The sequence below is a fragment of the Panthera leo genome, chromosome A2 (assembly GCF_018350215.1).
Source record: "Panthera leo isolate Ple1 chromosome A2, P.leo_Ple1_pat1.1, whole genome shotgun sequence".
NCBI classification, from domain to species: Eukaryota; Metazoa; Chordata; class Mammalia; order Carnivora; family Felidae; genus Panthera; species Panthera leo.
This window is the reverse complement of record NC_056680.1, coordinates 90,886,699-90,902,560: the sequence shown is the minus strand read 5'-3', so window position 1 is coordinate 90,902,560 and position 15,862 is coordinate 90,886,699. Positions and strand designations below refer to the sequence as shown.

General features: G+C 40.3%; 1 protein-coding gene across 16 annotated transcripts in view; it reads right to left on the bottom strand.

The window, feature by feature from the left end:
* Positions 1–15,862, bottom strand: part of ADAM22 (ADAM metallopeptidase domain 22) — a 242,406-nt gene that overhangs the window by 78,868 nt on the left and 147,676 nt on the right. For all 16 annotated transcript variants that reach the window (XM_042917060.1, XM_042917181.1, XM_042917077.1 and 13 more), the window contains exons 5-7: positions 7,974–8,056; positions 1,798–1,861; positions 71–140 (exon numbers count right to left, since the gene is read on the bottom strand). In XM_042917060.1, the coding sequence (XP_042772994.1) occupies positions 71–140; positions 1,798–1,861; positions 7,974–8,056 (217 nt within the window). The remainder of the gene's footprint in view (positions 1–70; positions 141–1,797; positions 1,862–7,973; positions 8,057–15,862) is intronic.

The following is a 15,862-nucleotide window of genomic DNA, read 5'->3' as shown; positions in this document are numbered from 1 at the left end:
ATTAGCTCTAAAGCATTCAAATGAATTATTAAGCCTAACTTTTTTTAAAGTCATAATATGAATACCATACCAGATGGAAGATCATCCAAGGGAAATTCAAACAGTCTGGATTTGTAAACCGAATGAAAATGGAAATCCTCCTGCAATAACAAACAACAGAGATTGAGCACATGCAACCACTTATCCCCAGCCTCAGGCAATGAGAGCTGAAGAAGCAGAGACCCCTAAAAGAAGCATGACTATGTGCCCTCCTGGATTTGGAAAGGCAATGAGCCACTGTGCAACCCTCCCCCGCCTGGATTCCCCCTGCACCAGAGAAATATCCTATTAGAAACAAAATGCCTCTGCAGACACAGAGGCCAAAGCCTGCAGTAATGGAAAATAAATGAATGAACCTATTCCCCCAAGGAGAAGTAAGACATCTGGGAAAATGGGCTAATGCTTTTTATAACTAGTTCCTTTCTGTGGATCCCTGCCCCACTTACAGAGTCAGAGAGTTTTGCTAGGCAAAGACTGCAGGGCTAACACTCTTCCGGTATCGGGGAGTAGGATGACTGGTGTAAGCAGATGCCCAAATGGACCTTGCTCCAAAATTCAAATGTCATACAAAGTTCTGTGACAAACCAACAGACAAAAAGTCCTGTTCCATCTAAGAAAAATTAATGAACATTCAAGTAACTACTTCTGGCTTCTTTCCATTAAAAAAACCCAGAATGTCATAAACAGTCAAGTTTCATGATAACTGCCATAAAAACATCACCTGGCCAGGTGAAGTGATACAACAGCCAGTAATAGGCACCCAGAAAACAAAATACAATACAAATAGCTTCCCTTTATGGGTGGCAACACAGTGTATATTTTTAGAAATTACTTAAGTGTTTGAACACTGTTGCACGACACAATGAAGAATGTTTCTGCACACAGAGCTAGAATGGAAGTGTATTATCTTTCTCTGCAGTCTATAATATTAACTCAACCCTCTTCTAGTTTTTTTGGAAAATGAATTGTTTCGACTAAAATGAAGGAGAAATTAATAAAACAGATTTCTCTACATTTCACCAGCACAAGGCCTTACAGACAATAGGCAATAGAGAAAAATCTGAAATCCAGAAAAGAAAATGAGGTGGAAAATCATGCATCTATTGAGTTGGTGTGTAACAGACTGAATGATTGTGTCCATCCCCACCCTGCCAAATTCATATGTTTAAGCCCTAACTCCTAATGTGACTGTATTTGGAGATTGGGCCTAGGAGAAGATACTGAAGGTTAAAACAGGTTTCAAGGGTGGGGCTGGGGTCCTTACAGGAAGAGGAAACACCAAAGCGCGCGCGCGCTCTCTCTCTCTCTCTCTCTCTCTCTGCCATGTGAACACAGAGTAAGAAGGAAGCCATCCCAATCGAAGGGGAGAGCCCTCGACAGACATGGACCCTGCCGGCACCTTGATCTTGGACTTCCAGCCACCACAACTGTGAGAAAATAAATTTCTGTTGTTCAAGCCACCCACTCTCTTATGATGACTGCCTGAGCAAACTAAGACAAATCACAGGACATTATGGTGGAGTTAGAACAAAAATGGAGGCTTCAGAACACCTGAGAAGGAAAGTATTTCCAGTATCTAGAGAAAGAGACAGACTTTAAAAAACACTTGTGGTTTTGACTTATTCAATATTCAATTATATCCTGACTCTAAAAATATGAAAATAGAGACAAAAAAAAAAAAAAAAAAGGAGGAAAAGGGAAGAGGGAAAGCCCCCAATATAAATTTTTACATTGGCCACAAGAAACAGGAGCACTTACTTGGGAGGTGTCATTCTCTTCTGGTTCAATGAGATAGGTGTGGTTCCCATCATAGAACATTCCACTGCCAAGGACAAGAAAATAATCAGGCATAGCCATCTTGCCTCAGAACAAGATCATTTTAAAATCAACAGCTGCCGAAGGATGAATTCACTTCTCAACACTCACTTCCCAGTCCCACCCATCATCGCCAGTTACACACCACATACCATAGACACACAGACACACACACATTCCCCATATACCACACCACACACACCCTACTTACCACACACCACACACATACACACACACCCCACATATACCCCCACATACCACACATACACAGCACATACAGATTACATACTACATACCACACACCATACCCCACAAACCTCCCAATACCACACCCCACATACACATACACACTGCACCACATCACATGAGGGTAAACACACACACACACACACACACACACACACACACACACACCTAAAGGGAAAAGCCCGTTCCTCTGACTCCCCATAAACAGCAGGGTCTCCTCATCCTGACCCTTCTCAGGTTCAGGATTATCATTCTTTAACTGTGGTCCATTATTCCTCCCTCCAACACGTAATTTTAAAACTTTACATGCAAATAGTCACCTGGAGAGCTTGTAAAATTGTAAAACTTTCAGGGCCTCCCTCAGATTTCTTGGCTAAGGCCCAGGAAGCTGCATTTTAAACAAATCCCAGGTGGTTCTGACGCAGGTTGTCAGGGACTACACTGAGAATTGCCTATCTACCACACACCTGAAACATTCTCTGGTAACAAGAGATGATGCATTTCAACAATTTACCATGAGCTAAAAACTTGACACTCATTTGAATCGGTTCCACAAATGTATGAGGGAGGCACACTTATACGTTTGCCTATACTCATTTTACAAGAAATGAAACCAAAGCTCAAAGAGATGAAGTAACCTGACCACATTACATAACCAGGAAGATCAGAGGTGGGAACAGAGAGAGCCCAGGCAGATTGGTTCCTGAACTCCTATCTGCAGTTGGCTACCTCTTCATCCATTCACTCATTCAGCACACACTTATAGAGCACCTACAATACACTGCTCTAAGTGCTGGGGGTACCATAGTGGACAAAACAGATGATTTTTCTGCCCTCATGGTGCTCATGTGCATTGTAGGGAAGACAGACAAAAAATGTATAATCAACAAGTATATATATATAGACATAGATAGATGTAGATATATAGACATAGATATATATATAGTATATATATATACTATATATATACTATATACTATACTATATATATTTATATATACTATATATATACTATATACTATACTATATATATTTATATATACTATATATATATACCTATATATACTATATACTATATATATTTATATATACTATATATATATATACCTATATATACTATATACTATACTATATATATATCTAGATATATCTATATATATATATAGATATATATATGGTGGTAAAAAATTCTAGGGAGGAAAATAAAGCAGGTTAAGGACAATAAATTGTGCTAGAGGACTGGGTGTAGAGACCAAAGAGAGAAGACTGTTGATTTACATAGAGTCTCAGAGAAAGGCTTTCTAGAGAAGATCTGAAATAAAGGAAGGGAGGATATCTGTGCAAAGAGCATCGAGCCCTAAGTGTGCTCCAGGAACATCAAGGATGCAGTGTGGCTGGAGTAGGGTGGGTGTGAGGAGGGCTCTGAAATGATTATCAGAGGAAGAGTGGGGCCACATGAGGCAGGCCCTTCTAACAGCCCTGGCTTTCATCCTGAGAGACATGTGGATTTAAGTTAGCAGAGGGAAACATGATCGCTCTTAAATTTTAAAATAATTGCTCCAACTGCTGTGTTAGAATAGTCTTTAGGATGGCAAGGACAGGAAATGGGGAAATTATAGCAATAATCCAGGTGGAAAAAAAAATGGTAGCCACCTAGATCACAATGGTAATGGTGGAGATCGTGAGAACTGGTCAAATTGGGGGTAGTTTTTCAAAATTAGAACACCAATAGGATTTACTAATGAATTTGAATTGGAGTATGCAGGAAAGAGTTGTGTCGATGAAAACTCCAAGGTTTTGACCTGAGCAACTGGTGAGATGGGTTTGCCATTTAGTCAAATAGGAAAAGCTGCAGGAAGGACAGAATGGGCCTTGGAAGCAGGATGCAGGGAGCAGGGCATAAATCTGGAGTTGGGTTTTGATCTCTTAGGCTGAAGATGACTATAAGCCAACTGAGAAATCCTCTGGAGGGCATTTTAAGCTACAGATGGCCTCAGCTCCCACTCAGAGAGATCCTGATGGCCATTCCTTCTAGGAGAACATGGTCTTTCTACTAAGATGAAACCTCTAATGACACTGAAGAAATGTGTCTTATCATTCAGGCATCTGAGAAGGGACAAAGTGTGATCTTCAGGAGTCATTTCTCAGTGTTATGTGGAAATGACTGCATGAGACCCAAACTGGTAAGCATATAATAGTATTTATCTTTTGATGATGGCTTAATGGAATCAGTTGGTTTCCCTGAGCTGTAATCATAATGGCTTTCAGCTCTGCCTCTATCCAAATTCTTTCATTCCTGCTGTAACATCTTCCACATGCCCTCAGCTTTCATATACCCTTAGAACTGCTTCTCTCACATCTGTAAGGTTTTCCACCAAAGTACACTTTCTGAATTTGGATGACATCACATTTGGAATTTGAAGATAAACAGATGCGATTTGTAAGATATTACTGACAATACACTCCTAAAGAATCAGAGTGGGGGAAGCCTTTTTCAAACAGTAGACCAAATATGACAGCAGACATTCTCTCTGCACCTGTTGAGAACTGGCCAGACCCATCCAGAAAATGGTACAGAACAACCACCCTTTGCCAAAATTCACATGGCTATGCTGATTAAACAGCAAGCAGATTGTTTTGTTTAAATAATCCAGGGTATTATTTCCTCTTGCATTAAGTTGGTGTCCAGTGTGAAAGTCAGTGACCTTTATTGGATCTAAACATCACGATACACAGGGTAAAGAAATCAGATTCTGACATCATATATATCTAGAAGATTCTGGCTCCCTATATGATAATGTGCCATCACTAACTCTTTAACTATTAAAAAGCATATGTGTTTTATTTGTTTTGAGGATTGACACCTTTCAGTTTTATTTATATAAAATTCCAATAAGTATATCAAGTCCACACAGAGTATACATTTGATAAAAACCAGCATCCAGGACCTATTTATTATAGGCTAATAGAGCTGATTTTTTAAAAGGCTGGATCAAAACAAGATTTTGAAAAGAAACGGCCATTCTTAAAAATTGCCACAAGAGGGCAATAAACTTACATCTGATTCCATTCTTTTAGGTTCCTATAGTTACAGGATTTTGTCATAACATCAAACATACCAGGACCAAAATACTGCCTGTTAGTCCTCTGAATTTGAAAAAAAAAAGTGCAATCCTGAGAAACTTAACAGAAACCCATGGGGGAAGGGGAGGGAAAAAAAAGAAAAAAAAAAAAAAAAAAAGAGGTTAGAGTGGGAGAGAGCCAAAGCATAAGAGACTCTTAAAAACTGAGAACAAACTGAGGGTTGATGGCCTGGTTGGGAGGGAGGGTAGGGTAGGTGATGGGTATTGAAGAGGGCATCTTTTGGGATGAGCACTGGGTGTTGTATGGAAACCAATTTGACAATAAATTTCATATATTGAAAATATAAATAAATAAATAAAGACTGCTTTCCAAAAAATAAAAATAAAAAATAAAAAAATAAAAAAAATAAAAAATAAAAACTTAAAAAATTTTAAAAATTTTTAAAAATGTGCATTTTCTGGTTCTTTATGGAAAATATATATAAATCTGCATCTTTCCCCCCCCTTCATGTTCTTCAACTGAATTCAGTAAATCAAGAAAAATGAGAGATCTATGTATGTACTTGGTAAATTATTAAAGATGAGTCATGGATGAAATAATCTATTTCATATCCAAATCAATGTAATTGATACAATATAAATTATTTAATATTTAGTAATATCCTCTAAAATATTTGTCAGCAATTTTTTCAGAAAGTAAAATCAACATGAGGATAATTAATAATAAATTAACAAAATGGATCCAGAGTAAATTTATCCAACACGCTCACGAAGGTCTAAGAACACCCAAACATGCTTATACACAATCCTGACAGTGTTCCTAGACACATGATGCATTTTCTGTTTGTTTTTTTTGTTTCATTTTAAACAGAAAAGTTTCTCACGACAGAGGTAAATTTTAGCTAGTTAAAACAACTGAAGCTGCCTCAGAGTGATACTCCTGATATAGTCACTAAAGTTTCCTTAAAGTTTCTTTTCCATCCTCCTTCAAATGACTGTGTAAGGTTAGTAGCAAGCTCCTGGTCTACCAGAGTCCCTGGAAGGCAGTGACGCCTTCTCATTGCTTCTTACAACATGCTGTTTGGAAAACTGGAAGACAAAGCGGAATAAGCCCTGGGCAAGATGCTTACATGGGAACTTTGGGTTGAGATGGTAAGAGGAAGAGAAGGAGAAAAAAGCCTCTTCTTTTTTATATCACTATCATACATTTGTTGTCACGAATGTCGATGGGCCCAGGGTACCACTCTTAGCAGAAAGCTGTGCTCATCATGAGATGAGGTGTAACAATTTTATTACTGAAGGGGACTTTAAATTTATTTTTACAGATAAGAAAACCAAGACCGTATGAGGCATGGATTCCTGTTTGTAAAAATGTCTCTTTAGTCAAAGACTGTAATCAAAGTAAGTAAAAGTCTTTCAGAGCAAACGATCAGCAGATAGAGGTCTTCCATGCTCTTGGGCATCTGGTGTCATTTCTCTGGTTCCTCATAGTCTCTACCTTCTGCCTCTCGCATACCTACTGCCCAAGTCTGACTGGAGGCACCACTTAGGCAGACTAGCTCGATTTTCCTGGATTTCCCATTAGAACTCTATCCTAGCGTTCTTTAAGACCTGTCTGCCTAGCCCTCTCTCTTGGAAGGCTCTATCAAAGCCTATTCCAGGGCCACTCTACCTACTCAGATGGCATTTCTGCGGAGGCCTCAAGCACTACCTCATTCCCCAGTGCCCACTCTCTATTTGCATTTTTCTGTTACTTTCTCTCTCAAAGAAAACATACCTATCTCATTCCATAGTAGGAAGCTGAGCTAGTTTTAGCTTCCCCCACAGGACTGTGAGCTGTTGTGGACAGGAGTCATGTTCTCATTGCCTCGATTTTCCCAGGGGCTGGCACATAGCAGACACTCAATAACTGCTAGCTACACAAAAAAGCCAGATCTCTAACTTGGGAACTGACAGGATGCATTTTAAATTTTCCAAGCAAAAATTTAACAAAACTAAAGTGCTGGTTTGTTCCACATCCAAAAAAAAGTAAAACAAGGAAGAACTGAGATGATTTAGCTTCAGTAGAATGCAGAGGAGTGACACGGTAGCTTCACACGGTGTTAACAAAACAAGTAAGAGCTGGCCACCTGTGTGTCACCATTAGCGACAGAACAGAGGAAGTGGATGTATTCCCATGTTAAACATCAGCAAACATTCTTTGATAATGAAGGTTATGAGAAAGGAAGCAAGGCCCCGAAGAAGGATGAACTCCAGTCCTTGGAGGTTTCCGAGAACAGACAGACGCTCCCACAAGCTTGCTGTGGGTTTTAGGTGGGATTCTGGCCAAACAATGGGCTCCAACACATGAGCTCTTGAGGTGATTTGCAGTCTACTGTCTTTGTACAAGGAGTCAAGAGTTTCCACCTACTAAAATTTCTACTATTCCATAAAAGTACAAAAACTAGCATCAAGAAGGAGTAGGGACAGAATGGTACCAAGGGTCTAAACACCCAGAGAAACAGAGACCCACATTATGCAAACCGCTCCTGTCCCAACTTGGATGAAACTAGAAAATGCTTCAAACATCACCATAGGGTGTCATATCATAACTCCAAAGACCCTGGCCTGTTTCCGCAACTCTAATTTAAAAATCTACCTGGTTTCGAAACCTCAGAAGAAAGTAAGATCAGATCCGTTGCTGATTTAAAATCATTTCTTGACATAAGAATTTTGATTACAGTGCATTAAAAATAAAGAAAATAAGTGACTGAAAGAGTGGATAGTACAAAAAATTGGGGGGACACTTACTGAAGTCCATGGCATGTTGACAATGCAACAAATGAAGCAGGGTTTCCTCGGACACGGCCCTGGTAGTAGCAATGTTCTCCTCCCTGGAAACAGAAACCGAGAGCATAAGCCTCCACCATCGCCAGGAGCATCACCCACGTCATTCCTCAGGTTCCAGTGCACACCACACCTCCATGTCTAAAGCTCTGCAGAATATTTCGTTATTCAGATTAGTGCTATCAGACCTCTTCTAACAGAATTATTCATAAACACTCCAAGTGAGCCAACTCCAAATCAAAAGATGAAGAAATAAAAGTTGACTTAACTTGCCTTTTATGTAGGTGATGATAGAAAGAGCAAAGAAATAGATAGTGAAATACATCTGTGGCTCCTGCATGAGGATCGGTTGAATCATCTATCTCCCCAGTCATGAGAAACTCAACCTAGAGCACCAGCAAGATGATGCTCTTCCACATACAGCTAAGTAAAAATGACTATAAATCATTCCAGAGTTACTAAATTAAACTGACAGAGGAAAATACCTATTTTTATAGTGTTTATAGCAAAACTTGACAAATTTATACTATTTTGTTCTCCAATCATGAATGGCTTTCCCAGGAAGCTGTCTGGGGTTTGAAATTCCAAACTTTCCTCTAGCAGCTGGTTACATTAACTAAAATCCCATGAGACTCATTTCTTTGGATTAAACGTTCCTGGAAAAGGTAATAGGATAAATCCTCTGCCATCTCAGGGTGGTGCCTCAGTCTTCAAATATCTGCCACTCAGAACATAGTCTAGAAACCAGCAGCACTAACACCCCCAGGAGCTGGTTAGAAATGCAGTTTCAAACTCCAGCCCCAACCTACCTACTTATTATAATCGGCATTTTAACAAGGCCCCTGTTGATCCATATGCACATTAAAATTTGAGAACCATTGTTCTAAATGGCCTCTTCCATTCCCCCACTAATCTCCTATTTCTTCAGAAGCTGAAAGCTGCTACTTCAACTGATCCACTGAGATGTGAAAGAATGAAATCAAGGACTTGAAGAATGGATGGTCTAAAGGGGCAAATGCTACCTGCCTTATAGTCTGACTTTAGGACTAATCCTACCTCAAATATTCAGTACTTGACAAGTAGAGGGGAGAGAACAGAAAGACACAGGATGTAACAAGACTGAAGACATTTTCTGCACTGGAATCCCAAGGAAGGCAGCTGGGCCTGTAACTTCTGCTTCTCGTGAGATAATCCTACAGGATCTGGGGGACCTCAGCTGCAGTGAGGGGGCAGAGAATAGGCACTCGAGCTAGTCTGCCTAATCCTGTGACATCACCAAATCTCCAAAGGAGTCACTGAGCATCATGAACTGGGGAATGCAGTTGGATTTGATGGATGGTAAGAACAGGGGGGTACTTCACCTATAAGCCTGGCAGGGGGTATAACCCAATAGGCCACAGACTGTATTTCTATCCTAGGAAATACAGACAGACACCAACTTTCTGCATAGGGCTGGTTTGGTGTAGATGCTAACTGCATGAGCTATCACCTCCTTCATTTACTGGCTGTGTGACCTCAGGCAAGTTACAGGCCATCTGGCAAATGGGGGCAACAATTTCAGAGGGGTGTTCAGACCATTAAAGAGGTAAAATGCAGAAAGGGCTTAGAATAATGCTTGCCACTTAGTAAGCACTTAATAAATGCTTGCTACTGTTATAATTACTGTGTGTCAATTATTCAATGTGCATACACAATCACCTTAAATCCCTACATCAATCCTATGAAGAAATATTGCTCCCTCTGTTCTACATAGGAGGTCACAACCTTAAGAGTGAAGGTTGTCCACCTGGGAAGTTGCAAAGTAGAGATGCAAACTTTATGTGAATGTGTAAATGCAAGCCCTGTGTCATTTCCACTACACTACTTATGAGTTGGGCCTAGAACCTGCAGGGTGTCTAGTGAAAATCTAACCTTTCCCCCAGGCTGCTTCTTTAGGGGTTTTGTTTGTTTTAATTTATTTTTTGAGTAGAGCTAGGAGTAAATTTAACAGAGTTTAAAATATCTCCTGTTGTGAATTATCCATAACATTAGATTGTAAATTAGAACTCACTTTGTTTCAAAAGACCTTGTTTTCCTGGAAACATCTAATTGGACCAACAACACTCTAGCTTTCTACTCAACAGACAAGAGGGGCCAAGAGTCAATGGGGTCACCTGGATAGAGAGATAATTCTATCTAAAAATGTTTCCCTCTATTGGATAGTTACTAAATAACCCCATCAGATCTCTTTCTGAAGTCTAAGACTGTAGTGAACAGCAGATATAAAGATAGTAGAAACAGGTGGCTCAGTTGGTTGAGCATCAGCTCTTAGTTTCTGCTCATGTCATGATCTCACAGTTTGTGGGTTCGAGCCTCGTGTCAGGCTCTTTGCCAACAATGCAGGGCCTGCTTGGAGTTCTCTGTCTCCCTCTCTCTCTACCCCTCCCCTGTGCTCTCTCTCTCTCTCTCTCAAAATAAAAAAAAAAAAAAAAAAACTTAAAAAAAAAGCAGAAACAAAAAAGATAATCACAAGAATTATGGTATCAAATTAGGGAACAATGGAAGTTGACAAGTCACTGTACGTGGGGAAAATATGTCAGAGGGAAAGGCACATAAGAAATCTTTTATAAACTACTAAAGTTTTCTTTAAAATGCCAACTCTGGAAACATGTTATAGTAAATCATAAAAAAAAAAAAAAGAATTCATGTTTTAAAACAATCTTCCAATATACTGGGACTAAATAGATGATTAGATAATGGAAAACAATCTTTCACTAATTTCTGATTCTGAAAAATAGGAGTCAATCCAAAAACAGCATATGATTGAGACCCATCTGCACAAAAGCCTAACACTGCAAATGAAGCGAAGAGCTCAATATGGTTGACTCATTATCAAATGTTTCCATGACACTTCAAGAGAAGCACAAACAACAGGGGGTAAAATCTCTTCAGTTGGGCTATTTACAATTCCTATCCTGAGGCTCTTCACTGATGGTACATGCAATTCTTCTAAATACTGATGAGAATTAATTTCTGTGTTGTGATTTTTTAAGGGATTATTAACCAGATAGCAATAGTTATTAAAATAAGAACTAAAGCAATGAAGTTTTACATTGAAATTATTAATTTATTATTAAAATAAATAAAATAAGTATTGCTTCTCAGCCTTTTGGGTAAGATCAAGTGTAAAATACATAAAATAAATTTAATAGATTTTGAGTTTTTACGTAACTTTTTATTCAGTATTTTTTTTTTTTGTTTACCCAGTATTTAAAAATTAAAACATGCTGTCTCTGTAATGGGGAGGTTCCGGAAGATGGCGGCGTAGGAGGACGCGGGGCTCACAGCGCGTCCTGCCGATCACTTAGATTCCACCTACACCTGCCTAAAGAACACAGAAAACCGCCAGAGGATTAGCAGAAGGGAGTCTCCGGAGTCAAGCGCAGACCAGAGGCCCACGGAAGAGGGTAGGAAGGGCGGCGAGGCGGTGCGCGCTCCACGGACTGGCGGGAGGGAGCCGGGGCGGAGGGGCGGCTCGCCGGCCAAGCAGAGCCCCCGAGTCTGGCTGGCAAAAGCGGAGGGGCCGGACGGACTGTGTTCCGACAGCAAGCGCGACTTAGCGTCTGGGAGGTCAGAAGTTAACAGCTCTGCTCGGAAAGCGGGAAGGCTGGAGGACAAAGGGAGGGAGAGCTGCTGAGCCCCCGGACGGCAGAGCTCAGCTTGGCGGGGAACAAAGGCGCCAGCGCCATCTCCCCCGCCCATCCCCCAGCCAAAATCCCAAAGGGAACCAGTTCCTGCCAGGGAACTTGCTCGCTCCGCGCAAACACCCAACTCTGTGCTTCTGCGGAGCCAAACCTCCGGCAGCGGATCTGACTCCCTCCCGCTGCCACAGGGCTCCTCCTGAAGTGGATCACCTAAGGAGAAGCGAGCTAAGCCTGCCCCTCCAGCCCCCGTGCACCTTGCCTACCCACCCCAGCTAATACGCCAGATCCCCAGCAACACAAGCCTGGCAGTGTGCGAGTAGCCCAGACGGGACACGCCACCCCACAGTGAATCCCGCCCCTAGGAGAGGGGAAGAGAAGGCACACACCAGTCTGACTGTGGCCCCAGCAGTGGGCTGGGGGCAGACATCGGGTCGGACTGCGGCCCCGCCCACTAACTCCAGTTATACACCACAGCACAGGGGAAGTGCCCTGCAGGTCCTCACCACGCCAGGGACTCTCCAAAATGACCAAACGGAAGAATTCCCCTCAGAAGAATCTCCAGGAAATAACAACAGCTAATGAACTGATCAAAAAGCATTTAAATAATATAACAGAAAGTGAATTTAGAATAATAGTCATAAAATTAATCGCTGGGCTTGAAAACAGTATACAGGACAGCAGAGAATCTCTTGCCACAAAGATCGAGGGACTAAGGAACAGTCACGAGGAGTTGAAAAACGCTTTAAACGAATTGCAAAACAAAATGGAATCCACGATGGCTCGGCTTGAAGAGGCAGAGGAGAGAATAGGTGAACTAGAAGATAAAGTTATGGAGAAAGAGGAAGCTGAAAGAAAGAGAGATAAAAAAATCCAGGAGTATGAGGGGAAAATTAGAGAACTAAGTGATACACTAAAAAAAAATAATATACGCATAATTGGTATCCCAGAGGAGGAAGAGAGAGGGAAGGGTGCTGAAGGGGTACTTGAACAAATTATAGCTGAGAACTTCCCTGAACTGGGGAAGGAAAAAGGCATTGAAATCCAAGAGGCACAGAGAACTCCCTTCAGACGTAACTTGAATCGATCTTCTGCACGACATATCATAGTGAAACTGGCAAAATACAAGGATAAAGAGAAAATTCTGAAAGCAGCAAGGGATAAACGTGCCCTCACATATAAAGGGAGACCTATAAGACTCGTGACTGATCTCTCCTTTGAAACTTGGCAGGCCAGAAAGGCTTGGCACGATATCTACAGTGTGCTAAACAGGAAAAATATGCAGCCGAGAATCCTTTATCCAGCAAGTCTGTCATTTAGAATAGAAGGAGAGATAAAGGTCTTCCCAAACAAACAAAAACTGAAGGAATTTGTCACCACTAAACCAGCCCTACAAGAGATCCTAAGGGGGATCCTGTGAGACAAAGTACCAGAGACATCACTACAAGCATAAAACATACAGACATCACAATGACTCTAAACCCGTATCTTTCTATAATAACACTGAATGTAAATGGATTAAATGCGCCAACTAAAAGACATAGGGTATCAGAATGGATAAAAAAACAAGACCCATCTATTTGCTGTCTACAAGAGACTCATTTTAGATCTGAGGACACCTTTAGATTGAGAGTGAGGGGATGGAGAACTATTTATCATGCTCCTGGAAGCCAAAAGAAAGCTGGAGTAGCCATACTTATATCAGACAAACTAGACTTTAAATTAAAGGCTGTAACAAGAGATGAAGAAGGGCATTATATAATAATCACAGGGTCTATCCACCAGGAAGAGCTAACTATTATAAATGTCTATGCGCCAAATACCCGAGCCCCCAGATATATAAAACAATTACTCATAAACATAAGCAACCTTATTGATAAGAATGTGGTCATTGCAGGGGACTTTAACACCCCACTTACAGAAATGGATAGATCATCTAGACACACAGTCAATAAAGAAACAAGGGCCCTGAATGATACATTGGATCAGATGGACTTGACAGATATATTTAGAACTCTGCATCCCAAAGCAACAGAATATACTTTCTTCTCGAGTGCACATGGAACATTCTCCAAGATAGATCATATACTGGGTCACAAAACAGCCCTTCATAAGTTTACAAGAATTGAAATTATACCATGCATACTTTCAGACCACAATGCTATGAAGCTTGAAATCAACCACAGGAAAAAGTCTGGAAAACCTCCAAAAGCATGGAGGTTAAAGAACACCCTACTAACGAATGAGTGGGTCAACCAGGCAATTAGAGAAGAAATTAAAACATATATGGAAACAAACGAAAATGAAAATACAACAATCCAAACGCTTTGGGATGCAGCGAAGGCAGTCCTGAGAGGAAAATACATTGCAATCCAGGCCTATCTCAAGAAACAAGAAAAATCCCAAATACAAAATCTAACAGCACACCTAAAGGAAATAGAAGCAGAACAGCAAAGGCAGCCTAAACCCAGCAGAAGAAGAGAAATAATAAAGATCAGGGCAGAAATAAACAATATAGAATCTAAAAAAACTGTAGAGCAGATCAACGAAACCAAGAGTTGGTTTTTTGAAAAAATAAACAAAATTGACAAACCTCTAGCCAGGCTTCTCAAAAAGAAAAGGGAGATGACCCAAATAGATAAAATCATGAATGAAAATGGAATGATTACAACCAATCCCTCAGAGATACAAACAATTATCAGGGAATACTATGAAAAATTATATGCCAGCAAATTGGACAACCTGGAAGAAATGGACAAATTTCTAAACACCCACACTCTTCCAAAACTCAATCAGGAGGAAATAGAAAGCTTGAACAGACCCATAACCAGCGAAGAAATTGAATCGGTTATCAAAAATCTCCCAACAAATAAGAGTCCAGGACCAGATGGCTTCCCAGGGGAGTTCTACCAGACATTTAAAGCAGAGATAATACCTATCCTTCTCAAGCTATTCCAAGAAATAGAAAGGGAAGGAAAACTTCCAGACTCATTCTATGAAGCCAGTATTACTTTGATTCCTAAACCAGACAGAGACCCAGTAAAAAAAGAGAACTACAGGCCAATATCCCTGATGAATATGGATGCAAAAATTCTTAATAAGATACTAGCAAATCGAATTCAACAGCATATAAAAAGAATTATTCACCATGATCAAGTGGGATTCATTCCTGGGATGCAGGGCTGGTTCAACATTCGCAAATCGATCAACGTGATACATCACATTAACAAAAAAAAAGAGAAGAACCATATGATCCTGTCAATCGATGCAGAAAAGGCCTTTGACAAAATCCAGCACCCTTTCTTAATAAAAACCCTTGAGAAAGTCGGGATAGAAGGAACATACTTAAAGATCATAAAGGCCATTTATGAAAAGCCCACAGCTAACATCATCCTCAACGGGGAAAAACTGAGAGCTTTTTCCCTGAGATCAGGAACACGACAGGGATGCCCACTGTCACCGCTGCTGTTTAATATAGTGCTGGAAGTTCTAGCATCAGCAATCAGACAACAAAAGGAAATCAAAGGCATCAAAATTGGCAAAGATGAAGTCAAGCTTTCGCTTTTTGCAGATGACATGATATTATACATGGAAAATCCGATAGACTCCACCAAAAGTCTGCTAGAACTGATACATGAATTCAGCAAAGTTGCAGGATACAAAATCAATGTGCAGAAATCAGTTGCATTCTTATACACTAACAATGAAGCAACAGAAAGACAAATGAAGAAACTGATCCCATTCACAATTGCACCAAGAAGCATAAAATACCTAGGAATAAATCTAACCAAAGATGTAAAAGATCTGTATGCTGAAAACTATAGAAAGCTTATGCAGGTAATTGAAGAAGATATAAAGAAATGGAAAGACATTCCCTGCTCATGGATTGGAAGAATAAATATTGTCAAAATGTCAATACTACCCAAAGCTATCTACACATTCAATGCAATCCCAATCAAAATTGCACCAGCATTCTTCTCGAAACTAGAACAAGCAATCCTAAAATTCATATGGAACCACAAAAGGCCCCGAATAGCCAAAGTAATTTTGAAGAAGAAGACCAAAGCAGGAGGCATCACAATCCCAGACTTTAGCCTCTACTACAAAGCTGTCATCATCAAGACAGCATGGTATTGGCATAAAAACAGACACATAGACCAATGGAATAGAATA